Below are 12,157 nucleotides of genomic sequence, written 5' to 3'. Positions count from 1 at the left end.
TTTAAGTGAAAGCAAATGGATGTCTAGGGATCTTCTGTTGGGGCACGTAGGGGGATTCATAAAAGCTGGTTAATTAACTCAGTACATGCTAACAAAGGAAATGAAATTATCTTCAGTTGATTGGGTTCACATGCTGGTGTTGAGAAACACCAATTTAAAAAAATTTAAATTTAAAACAATCTACAGAAAATAGTTAACAAGAAATATTTTCACCTTCTAAATAACCTTCACTTTAATTAATCAGAAGAAATATCAAATCAATATAGTATTTCATTTCAGAACCCCTTTTCATTTTTTATTAAGTTATTTGGGACATATAACCTACATATTAAGCTTCTCCTTAAACTTGATAATTCATGAAGCTGATGGAAATCATATGAGTTCAAGCATTGGAAATATATGCACCCCTTCTTCACATTAAGTCAAGGAACTTGCTCTCTCACGTTTAGGTTTTTATAGATGACACTTCTTCAGAAAGCTGCTCTTATTTTTGGGGTTACGTATGCAGCAGATTGACTATTGTTGTGCAACAAAGCCAAATATTTAGAAATTACTCCTGAATGCCACTGTGCTCTCATTGTATATTTGGCAGAATGAATGCCTTCCCAGCTCCTGATTTGTCATCTCAGTGGTTTTTTTCTGAGTTAATAACAGAAGATATTCCTTGCTTTTTCACTTGTCAGGTGTCCTACTTTATGGTCAATACTATCTCCTTTTCATGCCTGCCCTGCTACTTTGAATTGTTGATTCTCCAGGGCAGGCTTTCATGCATATAATTCCTATGCAGAGACATACCCTGCTCACTAGGGCCCTTACAGCTTGTAATAGCTAAGGCAGTAGGAGCTCACTTAATTTAGCTTTTGAGATCTCTGCTCCCTTCCCCCAAGATTTACTACATGTGGTGATTTAAAGTCTGATATTTAACACCTATGTGATACATAGTAATATTCTGTAGAATTACTTCTGAGATATTTCATGTCTTATGGATCTGTGAATTCTATTAATACAAGTTTATGAATGTTGGACTTAATTCCAAGATGGATGTTCATAGCAGAAGTAATCACTGTACATTTGTAGCATCAAATACATGCTGTAATTGTGAAATGAAGGGAAAAACCTACAAGCAAAACTGAGGAGTCAAAAGGTTTTCATGAGTGTGATATTTGAAGAATAAATGAGTAGTTCTTGAAATACTGAAAAGAGGAAGAATATGCTTAGGTCTGGAAACTTGCTCAAACTGCTGAGATAGTGAAAGAATATGCTTAATAAGACGGGAAATCCCATGTTCTCTTGGAGACCTGTCTGTTGTGATTTTAAAGCATTAGGGAATTTTCTAGTAACAACTCACTGATACATGTTTAATTATGTTTTTCTTCACAGATAATTATTGTGCAGTTTGGTGGAAAGCCTTTCAGTTGCTCAGAACTCACAATTGAACAGTGGCTGTGGTCCATTTTCCTGGGCATGGGCACACTACTTTGGGGCCAGGTAAACTAGGATTTTTCAAAATGCCAAAAATCTACTTGCAACAGTATACTTTAAATGGAAAAAACAGACACACTGTCTTTAGCGTTCAGATCTTTCAAGTGGACTATATGAATATATGAAGATTAACAGTAAATTTTAAAATTGACTTGTTCTATAGCTAGAAAGTTCTTAGCTGAATATTTCTTCCTCAGAGTGGGTCAATTACTTACATTTCATAACTAGATGTTGTGGCTGGTTTGTTTAGCAATTTTTAACTAGAAGCAGCTGTAGTTACCTTTTAAATATGAAATGATATCTTCAGCCAGATATGAGTACCAGAAAATGTGGTAAGAATACAAGATGCAATGAACATGCTAATGTTAAAATATATTTAACTTCTTGGCATTTAATGGTTTTCTTGAAAAATCAGAATTGCTAAACTTGACAGTACTTTCCTGATTTAAAAACCTCCTGGAGTAGCAAGAAATGCAGCAAAACTCAAACCAACTTTCTCTTTCATCTTCATTTGGATAATTGTGACATAATTGAAAAGTCTTCCCACCTATTAAGCCATTACATTTGGACTTTTATTTCCTTTCCCCTCCCCCCAGAGTGTCATTACTATTGCATGCACAACAGTGCTTGTAAGCAGCAAGCTTATTTACGTGAAACTTTAGAGCTACAGAGTTTTCTATTATTTAATGACATAGTTGTCTAAACTTTTCATACCACATGAAGAGTTTTCCATTACAGTTTCTTTCCTTCCACTAAGTAAAAGACACTTCATGTTTCGCCATAAAATTGGTAGGATGAATTTTAGCTGTAAATACATACATAGAAATATATTCTTAAAGTGACTAAGCTTTTTAACAAGGTTCTCTGGAAAATTAATTATTTAAAAAAATCAAATAGAGTCACTCTGAGGTTTAAAAGTATCCTAGAAGAGAATCGAGATGGCTTGAAATACCTTTGACCCAAAGTGTCTTGCAAGGACAAAGCTTCCCTGCTGCAGTTCATGCTGCTCTAGCATCTCATTAAAGTCAAAGAGCTTTACTTTTTTGAGAATAATAGAAACTGAAGTGTGAGCTGGGAGCATTCATAGTAGCAGTTTCAGCATAAAGGGCTGTTTATCTTCCTTTTGGAGCAGACTTTTTTCCTCTGCAGCTGCAGAAATGGTTTCTAGGTTTGTGATGATCAAGGAAAGCAGTCTTGGAATTTATCTGGATCTGCTAGATATAATGTACCAAAAGATGACTATCCTTAACTACACACAGCTTTTGTTTAATTTAAGATATATAAACTGCTGTACACCAAGTAGCAAAGTAACAGCATGAGATACATACAATTTCAGAAACATCACTCATCCTTGCAAATGGATTGATATCTCCCAGGTCACACATGAATGAATGTCTCTTCTGTATTTCTGAATTAATTGTGGTTACTTTAGGTGATGGAGGTCCCACTTGAGGTGACATGTCATGCTCATCAAACTGATGAAACTCTAAAAGCTCTAGATACAAGTACAATCTGCAGGATTAATGGCTTTTGTAACTTCAGTACTGCTCCTTCCTGGTATTGTCAAGTAACGTTAATGTGGAATTCTTTGTCCCTGGCAAGGCTGTTTTGTAGTCCATGTTTAATTTTGCACCTTGGTTGAGGTAGTAAGTGCATTCACAGCTTTGCATCTATCAGATGGAGTGATTGTTTTACACTGATGAACTCATCCTGTCTATGTAATTTAGTTTTTTTCAACTTTGCTAATTGTATGCAGGATATCTGTTAAGCTTTAAGACTGGTATTGCTCTTTTTTGGTTGTTAAAAAAAAGTATAATCCTGATTTAAATGTTTCATCCACTGTTAGTTGATTTCAACAATTCCAACCAGCCGACTGAAATTCCTTAAAGAAGCTGGTCATGGAACACAAAAGGAAGAGATTCCTGAAGAAGAACTAGCAGAAGATGTAGAGGAGATTGATCATGCTGAGAGAGAATTGCGTCGTGGTCAGATCTTGTGGTTTAGGGGCCTAAACAGGATACAAACTCAGGTATGGTCTTGAAAAAGGTAGGATGCAGTGGGGGTTATGAGGGAAATCTCATTTTTGACTAAGGTGGCTGTTCTAACTGGTGTGACTGAGACTGTCAAAAGGGGGTATGGATGGATTTGTAATCCCTCAGGGTCCTCTGTTTTCTTCAGCTTTAAATGCAACTCTTACCTGTGTATCTGCTCTGTTTTTTAAAAAGTGCCTTTTTCTTCTTTACTTTCTGTGTGTTATAGATGGGATGGTCCTTTCTCTTGTTCTCTCTCTCTCTTGCTGAGCAAGCTGTCACAATCTCTGATTCCTTGCAGATGGATGTAGTGAATGCTTTCCAGAGTGGAAGTACCATTCAGGGGGCTCTAAGGCGGCAACCCTCCATCGCCAGCCAGCACCATGATGTAACAAATATTTCTACCCCTACACATGTAGTGTTTTCCTCTACTACTGCTTCTACTACTGTGGGGTGTGAGTGTGTGTTCCTAAAGTGCATGAAATTAACATTTCCTAATTCACGTACCTAACGTTTCTCATTTTCTCCTTAGTACTTAAAATCATCGTTCAGGCTTTTATAGAGCTCTTCCACAAAGTGGAGTCCTCAAGACTTTTTTTTCTTAGAGGGCTGAGAACAGGTGGAACAGTTTCAACAAAAGACTTTATTGCGAAAGCTGTGAGCCTGCACATCCTGTGCCTTCATCCATTTGTGTACAGAGGGATTTTTAAGATAAAAAGGGAAAACTGTTGTAAATTTTCGAGTATATGCCTCTTAGGGTGACTTACATTGAATAAGTGAATTAACTGTATAATCATGGACCCAGATCAATAAAAATAGATCTCTTGCACTGCAGCACAAGCAATACTTAAGTAAGCAAGCTGATTTCGAAGCAAATGGTATGTTGAAGATATGAATGTAGTTAGAACATGGAGCACTAAATGCATTTTCTTTGTAGCTTGTAAGGAACTTTATGAATCTCTGCTTTAATTGGACCTTATTTACTGAATAACAACTTTTTCAACATCAGGATTCAGGTGGCGAAACAAGACTTCTAAAATGCATACACGTCAGAAGAAATATGAATTAGCTAACATAAAAAGGAAAGAAGTTTTAAGCATTAAATGGCGAAACTTTCATTCGAATCTGAAGGGTTCTTTTTCCTCTCTAGGTTCTTCTGGGAGCAGTTCATAAGCCATCAGTGAAAGTGAAGTTTGTCTCACCTCAATTCTACCCTCTCTATATTGTGCTCTAAGTGGCATTTCGGTTTCAGCCTTCCTCTCTGTAGGGGCTGGAGATTTATTTACTCTTGGATGTAGGCCTAAACTCTGGAGCCAGAAGATGCATAGTAGTTGTAGTTGAATACTGAATAGCCAATATCTTTGTACAGAGTTTTCCATCTTAATACATGTTTAACTTTCTTCTCTAACTTCCTAGAGACTGGTTAAATGTTGTTTTTTTTAAGTAATTCTGAGAGGGCTTCCCCCTTCCCATCCCTGCTTAAACTTTCAGATTACCAGATGGATGAAGACCCTTAATTTCAGGAGCTGTCTTAAGTGAAATGGTCTCTTCATATTTTTTTTTTATTATTTATTTTTTACTTTTGGGCTCAGCCAGAATTTGTGTGTGAGTTTGCACAAGTATTTATCTCTGTATTTGTTCTCCATAGGCAAGACAGATATTTCCCTACCTTGCAGTAGTGCTGAGAAGCTCAGCTCACAAATTTGCATGCCTCAAGAACACAAAATGAAAAGTAGATTTAACACTTAAGAGCACACAGGATTGCATCTCCTAGTTAAAATGCTAATTAGTAACCTGTATCCCTAACTACACTCTAGAACATTAATTAGACATACAGAATTCTCTAGAGAGCAATGACATTCCATGCTGCTATTTGAGCAGAATCTACTGGGCACTGCAGCATCTCATTGCATCAAATGATCAATGCAGATACAGAGCTACCATAGCAGAGAACTAGTTTTTAATCCTCACTATTACAGCCTTCTGCTATGCCCTTCAGAAGAACAACTTTTCAGAACCAATATAGATTAATGGGAAGCAGATGTGTTATTGTCTCTTTTTTGGAGCTGCTTGTTGGAAAATAGTTCCTATGAAGTAAGGTTGCAACACTTAAGCAGCCATCTGGCTAGAAGGATTTGGAGTGCCAACCACATTCCTTGCTATTCTGGTAATAATATGAGGCAGGCCTGATGACAGTATGAATTACACTTAACAAATTGTCTTGTTTGCACCTCACTTACATGATTTATTTATAGTTATCCCTCTTGTTTAATTATCTTGAGTGGTTGAAAATAGAGCCTTCAAAACACTAGATTTTTCCTTTTAAAGTGCTGAAGGTTTGATTTCTGCCTTTATGGCTGGACTCTGAGAGTCCTGAGCTTGCTGTATTGTCTAGTCCACTTATGTAGTATGCATTCTGCATGGAAACCAAGCCTTTATTGTGGGAATGCATATATTCTATGATAATTACAGCTGTCCTCTTAAGCCAAATTGTTTTTCATTGTTGCTGATGTTCTAGATTCCCATCCATAAGCAATGAAAAACAGTCCCATGAGACATTCATATCTCATTTTGCTACATAAATGGCACAGTGGGATGCACCATGGCAAATAAAGTCATTGCAAACTTTCAGCCTGGCATTGTCACTGCTAATTTTCTTGGCAAGTGCCAAGACAGTTTAGGTAGCTGGCTGGACTTGTTTAAACCTTCTATAATGCGCCAACTCCTTGACAGCATGATCAATTTTTTTCATGCAATGAACAGTAAAGTACTAGCTGCTGTTATAAATTTTTCTTCAGCACATTCACTCTTTTCTGTCCTCTCCTTACTGGTAGTTATGTCCTCCCCCTTGACTGTGTGCCCCATCCTGTGTCCCCTTATTCCCTGTGCCCTGTTCCCTTGCCTCCATGGTTAATTTGGCTCAGCATGTACCTGTAGTATAAAAATGGGGACATGGTCACTTTGGAGTAAAAATCTTTGTGCAAGTGGTCTGAGGGAGCAGAGGTGGGGAAGTAGCAGAGATGCTACTTCTAGAGGTCAAAGAACATAGCTGGGACATGGGACTTTATCATGTTCTATTTAACCAAACTGATTTAACCCATTGCTTTGGGGGAGCCCTTCTCTGTTTACAGTGAACTTCCCTGGTGTATCCTAGCTATTTTGAAGTCTCTGCTCTTGATCTGCTTGACCTTCCTTCATTCCTTCACCTAGAAGTAACTTTTTTTTTTCTGTTGAAGACCTCTTGAAGCACTAGTCATGATGTATTTCTCAGCTTGAAACAAGTCATCTTGGATGAGCTAAAAAAAGCTTTAAATTTGACTTGCTGTTTGTAACAGCAAGTTCTTGTTTACTATGGAGTTGCTCTGCTGCTTATTATTTAACACTGTTTCACACTACTTTGCTGGAGACTTGCTCAGGGTAGAGATGTTGAGAGTTGAATAGAGAGTCAACAGCAGGGGGAAGCTATCTCGGGAAAAGTGTTGGACAAATGAGTCAATGACTTCCGCCTCACTTTACATGTTTTGTCAGTTCAAGAATGAATCCTGAATTTCTCTTGTTGGTCAGGGAAACATGGGGCATGGGAGAAGGGGGATGTGGGCAGCTGGTGTCATCATTCAAAAATAATAGTCTGGAAAGCTTAAACTCAAGTCTGCCTGGATATGCACAGTTTGCCAAACAAAGCTGTACTTTCTTTTGTATCTAATTTAACTATGAAAGGTCTATTTATTAATTCTGTTAGATTAGCTTTCTGATTCAGAAAATATTAAACAACAAAAAGACACAAAACAGTCCTCAGCTTGGAAATGGTGTCCATGAATTCAATGTAAATTGAAGACTCCACAAAGGCTGATCATCCTGCTTTTCTCATACTTGGCGCTACTTAAGTAGTCTCTTCAAAGTCACAACCTGTCCTGGCTACTAAACTGTACAGTACAGTATCCAATTTCCTAGTTTTGGTCTTAAGTTTCCAAAGCACTGTTTACTAAGGAGCTTTCTCTAGCGTGGTAAATGGCTATATACTCGAATATTTACAGCTGTTACAGAGGTATCCTTTTTTGCATGACTTTGTAAATGTTTGTTCATTGTGACATTGGCTTACACTTGCTTGGCTTTTTCATAGTCAGTTGACATCCTAATTCCTAGCATGAGAATTAGTGACCCTTTTATCCCCTAACTTATTTTCAGCCTCTCCTCTCCTTCCCTCCCTCCAATCTCATGCAAATATTCAATAAAACACTCATTGAGATTTATTTAATTTTTGAATAAGTAAATATTTGTTGGCCTCATTTCTGAAAAATGCTTAGCCCATGTTAAATAATTAAACAGTTTTAGTGCCATGTCTGAACTTTAGGGCCCTTCAGCTTTTTGCAGTGCTTTCACAATTTTTATTCCTACTGTGTAGACTGGCAGTGCTCTACTGAAATGCTCTTCATTTTTTACAGTTTATTGCAAGTTCCACTGCATCATACAAATTTGATTCACTCATGTCTCGCTGTTTGTGGATTCAAGCTCATAAGAACCATGCCATTATCAGTCAATCTGCAGCATTTCAACAATATTTTTTCTTTGTTTACAGATCCGAGTGGTGAATGCATTTCGTAGCTCCTTGTACGAGGGGCTGGAGAAACCTGAGACACGAAGTTCAATTCACAATTTTATGACGCATCCTGAGTTTAGAATAGAAGACTCCGAGCCTCATATTCCCCTTATTGATGATACTGATGCTGAAGATGATGCTCCAACAAAACGCAACTCTAGTCCCCCTCCCTCTCCCAATAGAAATAACAATGCGGTTGACAGTGGAATTCACCTTACAACAGACAAGAACAAGTCTGCTACCTCTTCATCCCCAGGGAGCCCACTACATAGTTTGGAAACATCACTCTGATTGTAAGCTGAATGTTAACACACTAGCTGCATTGTAAAGAAATTGAAACTGGGTCTCTTCACACATTATGATGGACAAGATGCTATTCTTGTCTTGGACTTCAACAGAAGAAACACTTGTACGAATGTAGATTTATTTTTTTAAAAAAAGCTTTCTGCCAGACTGGAGGGTGCTTTTCTGGGGGTGGGAGTAATAATGAACTCTGACAGATAAACAGTAACTCAGCATAAGTGACCTGTGGATCATCTGTTGTACTAAGAATGGTCCTGAAGAGTGTGTTAGCAGAGCTTTAGTTTATCATGATCCTTTTCTGAGGGGAAAGCTGGGAAGGGCAAGGAGGCCCTGGATCATTGAATTGATACTTTAATTTCTGCTGTTGGCTGTTAATAATTTGGATTATTTATGTTTATAAATGATACAGATCTGTTTACAAGGTTTGTAGATACTTTTTTGTTCCTGTTCATAGATGGGAAGCTTCCTTATAAATGATGCAGAGAAGACAAAAAAAACAAAACAAAAAAACCAAAAAAACTAGTCCTTCAAATACTGCTGTATTTTCAGGAAAAGGGTGTTTCTATTGAAACTGTACTAAATTTTGCCTGCAATTTACCTTGTTAAATATTGTAGATAAATTGCTACTACTAATAGCCAAATAGATAACACTAATGCTTTGTAAAAACATGAGCAGTGGTGTTCTAATGAAGTTATGGCCTCTGTCCTAATTAGTTTCTTAAATACATTTACTACTTAATGGTTTTGAAACAACTGTTTAATTTTTAAAAATTTTGAGAAACTTAATGAATAACTTTTGTTCAGAACTTAGTAGGATTGTTTAATGCAGGACATCAATACGTGATGGAACTTGCTTGAAATATTTCTGTTATCTCGGGCAAAATGGATTAAATCAAAATACATCAGAATCTTAGTCCTTTGTTTTTGTCTAATCATGTTAGTTTAGTGCTGTCTTGGTGAACTGTGAGTGGAACTGTGATTTTTTTCTAATCTATAGAATCCTTCATGCAGCATGAGGGCTGTTGGCATTTTGAAAGGTTGATAGTGGGTAGCATACATGTTCTCCTTTTTGTTTTTGAAACTTGTTTGTAAACATGAATAAATCTGCCCTTTTGTTAAAATAAAATTGCAGCAATGGTTTCTTACAGATTTTTTTTTCTCAGCTCCTTCACTGGAAATACAGAGAGTACTCTTTTGTGTTACTGGTTACCTTTAAACTGCAATTTCAAGATGGTAACAGCCCCACTCCAAATAGCTCTTTGGGTAAATGGAATCATGGTGGCTGCCTCCAGAATGAATGTAAGTTAAGGTACTCAAAAGTCTTCACTGAGCCAAAAGGATACTCCTGGGGAATTATCAGTCTGCCTGAAATTCCGAGACTTACTGTGAGTACCATGTAATAAATGTATCTCTGACTGCTTAAGTGAGGGAGACTGAGAACTGATGTAAAGCACAGGTGAAATGCACCAGAACTGATCGACTAGAGATTGACTGAAGAAGTTATGGTCTGCCTCTGCTGTATTGTTCAGACAGCGAAGGATGATGAAACAGTACTTGGTCTGGCACTTACTCATGTTTTCTAGGTTCAATACTACTAAAAAGAACAACAGAAGGCATGAGTTGTAAGATTTTCTTTTTCCAGGTCTGTATTCTTTAAGAAAGCAAGTGAATTTTTTTGTCAAATAATCCAGAATTATGGACATTTTTAAAGTGGTCCCTTCAAAGGACTGCAATAATTAAGTTGGTAATGAGGAAGGAGATGATACTAGAGCTAACTGCAGAAATGAACAGGTTTGGAAGCTCAAGCACATCTTTCCCTTGTGGTGGGGTACATGCATGCTTGGGGTTGTCCTTTAGCAGATATTGTTCGACCTGTGGCACTGTATCCCACTGTCAACCACTCCTGAATTCCATCTTTTCTATTGTACTTCAGTAAATACACTGAATTCTAGGCAAGGGGGTCGAGGGTGGGGGGTTGCACTTGACACTTTGTATAATAATTCCTCCCACATGTTTCTAGCACTTTTCTTACATCATAGTTCTTATCTAGAGCGCTTGGTAGGGGCGTCAGTTTTTATGTAAGCTATTTTCTCTTTACTACAACAATCAGATAAGCATTGGCTTAAAAAAGGAGTTTTCTTTACCTGTGAAGTACACTGCCATGTGGAAAAGTATCTTCATTTAACTTCATTAATGAGTAATGATTTGACTTCATTTCAAAACAGACTTTAATTTTCCCCTCTTCTCTAGGTGTGATCATGACTGCATGTTATCTTTTTTGGAATAAAATCTACACTTAAGCCTTTTGTGGGGGGTGGGAGGGTGAATGTAGGGTTTGTACATCAATGGTCCCTCTTGATTCTGTTAACATCAGTGTGCTGTTCTTACAGGAAGCTTCCTTACAGAAATAAGGAAAAGTTGTTTAAGAGGGGGGTATGCTTTCTTTGTGATCTCAAGAAATCATAACATTGCCTAGATTATGAAATGGTTTTCACTAAGCTCATGAGGCCTTCATTGCCTTTCTGGTTGTAAGGTTTACTTGTCTTTCTTCTTGTAACTGAAATAAATAAAAGTGCTGTTCATCTCAGTCTGTATGGGGACTGAAATTCTTGAATGTCAGTACAATACTGATTTAAACCTGAAATGCATGCCAGTTCTATAAAACAGCTCTTGCTACAGTTTTACGCTCATTCGCTTTCAAGAGGTCATGGTATATGGTGTGTGTGGTTGAGCAGTAGTGACTTTAAACATAAACTCAGTTCTAGACTTTGGAGTGGCTTAAAACGTGGTTTCTTGGGTGGGATGTCTACTATAGTTATGTATATGTTACAACACCTCATCTTGGCTCTGAAGAAGGGCTGAAAATGGTAATACAAGAGGACTCTTTTTCTTTTTTTTTTCTGTATTGGCCTTAACAGGAAGAGGAAAATATTGCACCCTGGAGTAGTCTGGAGAGAATAATGGAGACAAACGCCTTAATGCTAAATGAGTGGATAAATGCAGGGGTCTGTAGCAAGTACAAGCAGCTAAAAAATATGCAATAAGATCCTCAGAGGGTTTCTTAGAATAACAGCAGATTTTCCAAATGTGTTTCAAAGTAAGCAAGCAAATGTAATATTCATGGAAAGATAACTTGTGTATACTGAGTATTGGAAAGTGATTCCAAAGGCCTGATAAGTTCAATTTCTACTGCAAGTAGTTCTAGCCTCTGCAGACCTCTAGAACAATCCAGAATATAGTAAACGTTACATAAATTAAAATAGATTATCTTAATGTCTGTACTACTTTTCTAACGCAAATACTTGAATTTAAAGAGCTGTTGTTTTTTTCCACCTGCACCCTCTCGCCCAGCAGTGCATTTCTTGTGATCTTACAGATTTCAAGCCCTCACTGAAGTACCTTAACTTTGTTGGATGAGCCTGGCCAGCATGAAGGGTCCAGCTCCAATTTATCTCCAGAATGAGTAGTCCTGCTTATTCAGGACCATGTCATGAGAAATTCAGGGCCAGAATAAAAAGCCTTATAGCTGTTCCTGCCAATCTTTCCCCCTGAACTGTATACAGAAATACCTAACCACCTTCCTCGAGAGGTTGCAGCATCCATTAAGGAGATATGATTTAGTGTGTAAAACAGAAGCCTCCTACAGGTACTACTTGTCCTTTGTGCTCTAAAATGAGGGTTTGTTAAGAAAATAATGGGATGGGCTTAGACAGCTGAAAAAAGACAGCATGTAAAAGGTAGCTCA

General features: G+C 37.5%; 1 protein-coding gene across 11 annotated transcripts in view; it reads left to right on the top strand.

The window, feature by feature from the left end:
- Positions 1-10,999, top strand: part of ATP2B1 (ATPase plasma membrane Ca2+ transporting 1) — a 61,177-nt gene extending 50,178 nt beyond the window's left edge. For 5 of the 11 annotated variants that reach the window (XM_088165048.1, XM_088165046.1, XM_088165050.1 and 2 more), the window contains exons 19-22: positions 1,381-1,488; positions 3,329-3,511; positions 3,814-3,967; positions 8,089-10,999. In XM_088165048.1, the coding sequence (XP_088021174.1) occupies positions 1,381-1,488; positions 3,329-3,511; positions 3,814-3,967; positions 8,089-8,114 (471 nt within the window). In that variant the 3' untranslated portion in view covers positions 8,115-10,999. The remainder of the gene's footprint in view (positions 1-1,380; positions 1,489-3,328; positions 3,512-3,813; positions 3,968-8,088) is intronic. The other 6 variants (XM_088165044.1, XM_014888924.2, XM_014888915.2 and 3 more) reach the window with 2 other exon arrangements.
- The last annotated feature ends 1,158 nt before the right edge of the window (positions 11,000-12,157 follow it).

This window comes from Sturnus vulgaris, chromosome 5, assembly GCF_052056855.1.
Source record: "Sturnus vulgaris isolate bStuVul1 chromosome 5, bStuVul1.hap1, whole genome shotgun sequence".
NCBI classification, from domain to species: Eukaryota; Metazoa; Chordata; class Aves; order Passeriformes; family Sturnidae; genus Sturnus; species Sturnus vulgaris.
Note: the sequence above shows the minus strand (reverse complement) of the source record. Positions and strands in the feature narration are given on the sequence as shown.